The sequence below is a fragment of the Manihot esculenta genome, chromosome 2, assembly GCF_001659605.2.
Source record: "Manihot esculenta cultivar AM560-2 chromosome 2, M.esculenta_v8, whole genome shotgun sequence".
NCBI lineage: Eukaryota > Viridiplantae > Streptophyta > Magnoliopsida > Malpighiales > Euphorbiaceae > Manihot > Manihot esculenta.
Genome location: NC_035162.2, coordinates 25,997,529 through 26,000,771, shown reverse-complemented (window position 1 = coordinate 26,000,771; position 3,243 = coordinate 25,997,529). Strand labels below are relative to the sequence as shown.

At 37.4% G+C, this 3,243-nt stretch overlaps 1 protein-coding gene across 1 annotated transcript; it reads left to right on the top strand.

Annotated features, from left to right (window-relative positions):
* The first annotated feature begins 240 nt into the window (after window positions 1-240).
* On the top strand, window positions 241-2,715 carry LOC122723081. The gene is made up of 5 exons (XM_043953835.1): window positions 241-679; window positions 797-1,276; window positions 1,370-1,644; window positions 2,183-2,228; window positions 2,444-2,715. Exons 1-5 carry the CDS (start codon window positions 241-243, stop codon window positions 2,713-2,715), a joined length of 1,512 nt encoding a protein of 503 aa, XP_043809770.1.
* The last annotated feature ends 528 nt before the right edge of the window (window positions 2,716-3,243 follow it).

Genomic DNA, 3,243 nt, shown 5'->3' with positions numbered 1-3,243 from the left:
CCGGGTTCAATCATCACTTGGGTGCAAATTAGAGATTTATTCTTAGAAAGATTTTTCCCAGCAACCAAAGCATCATCAATAAGAAAGGAAATAAGTGGAATTAAATAAAGAAAAAATGAAACTTTACATGAATATTGGAAAAGGTATAAGAAATTAATTGCAAGTTGTCCAAAACATGGAATCACTCCAAAACAGCTTAACCTTCACTTCTACGAAGGACTTTTGCCATTAGAACGAATGATGATTGATGCTGCTAGTGGAGGTGCCATTTCAGAAATGGAACCTGAAGAAGGTAAAACTTTAATCTCTAAAATGATCGCCAATTCTAGACAATATGGCCAAGAAGAGGACATTTCAAGGAATGCCAATGAAGTAAGTATTGCATCTTTAGATTCTAAAATTTCACAACTAACAGCTACAATTCAACAATTGGCTGTAGGGAACAATGCACGAACTTGTGGCATTTGCAAACAAGCAGACCACCCCATAGATATGTGTCCTATCCTTCAAGAAGGAAAGCAACAGGTAAATGCTATTGGAGGATTCAATGACCAACAAAGGAAGTATGACCCGTTTTCAAGTACCTACAATCCGGGGTGGAGAGGTCATCCAAACCTTAGCTATGGGAATAGACAACAGAAATTCCAACCAAGAGCAAACTATCAAACTGGAAATTTAGGTATGTCTCTAGAAGACTTTGTTCAAACCCTTACTAATAGCACTCTTGCTTTTCAATAGGAAACAAAATCGAGCATACAGAATTTGGAGAATCAAATGAGTCAACTTGCTACGTCAGTGAGCAAACTAGAATCTCAAGGGAAACTACCCTTCCAAACCATACCAAATCTAAAACAGAACGTAAGCGCAATTACGCTGCGAAGTGGGAAGGAGTTAGACTCTGCCAGCTCGAAGAAGCTTGCCCAAGGTAGTAAGGCAGACCAGAAGACAGAAGTAGAAATGGAGATTCTAGAAGAGAAACAACCCCAGAAATCTGAGGAAGAACAATCCCCAATGCAAGTAATACGTCCACCTTTTCCTGAAAGATTTGCTCAATCAAAAAGAGAAAAGGAAGAGAAAGAGATCTTGGAGATTTTTCGCAAAGTCCAGGTAAACATATCCCTTCTTGAAACCATAAAGCAAATACCTAGGTACGCGAAATTTTTAAAAGACCTTTGCACTAATAAAAGAAAATTGTATGGGTACGAAAAGATCAAAGTAGGGGAGAATGTATCAGCTGTACTACAAAGAAAAATTGCACAAAAATGTAAAGACAAAGGTATGTTTGCGATATCATGTAAAGTTGGAAACCTTGAAATCAAGAAGGTAATGTGTGATTTAGGAGCTTCCATAAATGTTATGCCTGTATCAGTTTATTTGTCTTTGGATGCAAGTCCTTTGAAACAAACAGGAGTCACACTCCAACTCGCCGATAGATCAATAGTTTATCCTAAGGGCGTGTTGGAAGATGTTTTGGTCCAAGTAGGAAGATTAATTTTCCCAGCTGACTTTTTTGTCTTGGATATGGAAGATAACAATTCATCCAACTATATAGATTTATTGCTAGGAAGACCATTCCTCAGCACAGCTAGAACGAAGATTGACGTGCACGAAGGCACACTTTCAATGGAGTTTGATGGAGAAGAGGTAAAGTTTAATGTTTATGATGCAATGAAGCATTCTGATGATAATTTTTCTCTTTGCAACATAGATGTAGTTGATCCTCTCGCTCAAGAAGCCTTTGAACTAAGCAAGAAAAACAAGTTGGAGGTAGTTTTAACCGAAAACTTGACAATGGGCTGTCTTGACAATAGCACATCGCAATTCAGTGAAGAAATCATAGAAATAATCCACTCATTTGACACTTTGAACCATAAGGCACCAGAACTTGAGTTAAAATTACTTCCAGCTCATTTGAAATATGTATTTTAGGAAGTAATAACACACTTCCAATCATAATCACCTCCAAGTTGAATACTTTAAAAGTAATGAAGTTAATTTGGGTGTTGAATGAATACGAAGATGGAAGTGGATGAAGCTTAACATACCACTGTCCAGCCTAGGACAATAAACAAGGGCGCTACTTGGGAGGCAACCCAAGATTACAGGCTTGCCCAAGCCTGTAGAGTCACAAGTAAGTTTTCTTTTTAGTTTTAAATTAATTTATTTGTTATTTTTGGAGCAGATTGGATTTTCTAGGCAATTCGAGACTTTAGGGAATCTTTTTGGAGGTAAGTTATTATTTTTAAAATTGCTCCCAAAGGAAGGTAAGTTCTGTTCTACTTCATCTTATTTTCTACTTCAAAAAAAATAAATAAATAAAAAAATAAAAAAAGCAAAAAAAAAATTAATAAAAAAATATATAAATAAAATGAAAACCTAATTTTTTTCTCTCTCCTATCATCGTCATCTTCTATCTTCTTCTTTTTTTTCTTCTTCCCTGCAGGATGGCCGCACCAACAACGCCGAAGAGACCCACGCCACCGACGCTTCAACCAATCGCCACCGGACGACGCCGAGGGTCCCATCAAACGTGATCTCCCTCACCGGACGCAGCCTTCGCGCAAGCCTCCCTGCTGGTCTGCTCCTTCCTCGCTGGTCGCAGCCCCTTCCGTGCGTTCCTCCTCGCCGGCCACCACCTCCTTGGCACCGACACCACCACCTCTACCACCATCAACTCCTCGCCGATTGCAGCCACACGCCAGTTTTTACAGATGAGATGAGTTATGATGATGAGGAGGTGAAACTTGAGATCTTGAAGCAAATACAGGATCGAAAAATACAACCTAACCACCATCAGCTTGAGTTCTATGCGACTTACTCCTCAGGGAAGTTTTCTTTAACTTACTTTTATTTTATTTTGTAAACTTCCCCCGTTGATTGATTTTTTTTTTTCTTTTTCCACATTGAGGACAATGTGAGGAGTAAGTGTGGGGGGAGATGTGGTATGGAAATTGAAGTGTTTTTTTTTGTTGATGAGATTGATTGATGATTGATGAACATTCTGAAATTTTTGGGAATTTTTTTTTTCTGCAATTTTTCTTTGAGTTTTTGGTGTTTGAGTTAGAGGGTTTGCCCAAGCCTATAAACACTTGATCTATTTTTATGATTCTCAGCAATTTCTCAGTACTTGCACTTTAAATTGTTTCTCATATTTAATTTTTATGATTTCTAGTCTTGACATCATTTTGTTCAAAAAAATAAAATAAATAAAAAAATAAAAAATAAAAAATGAAAAAAATAAAA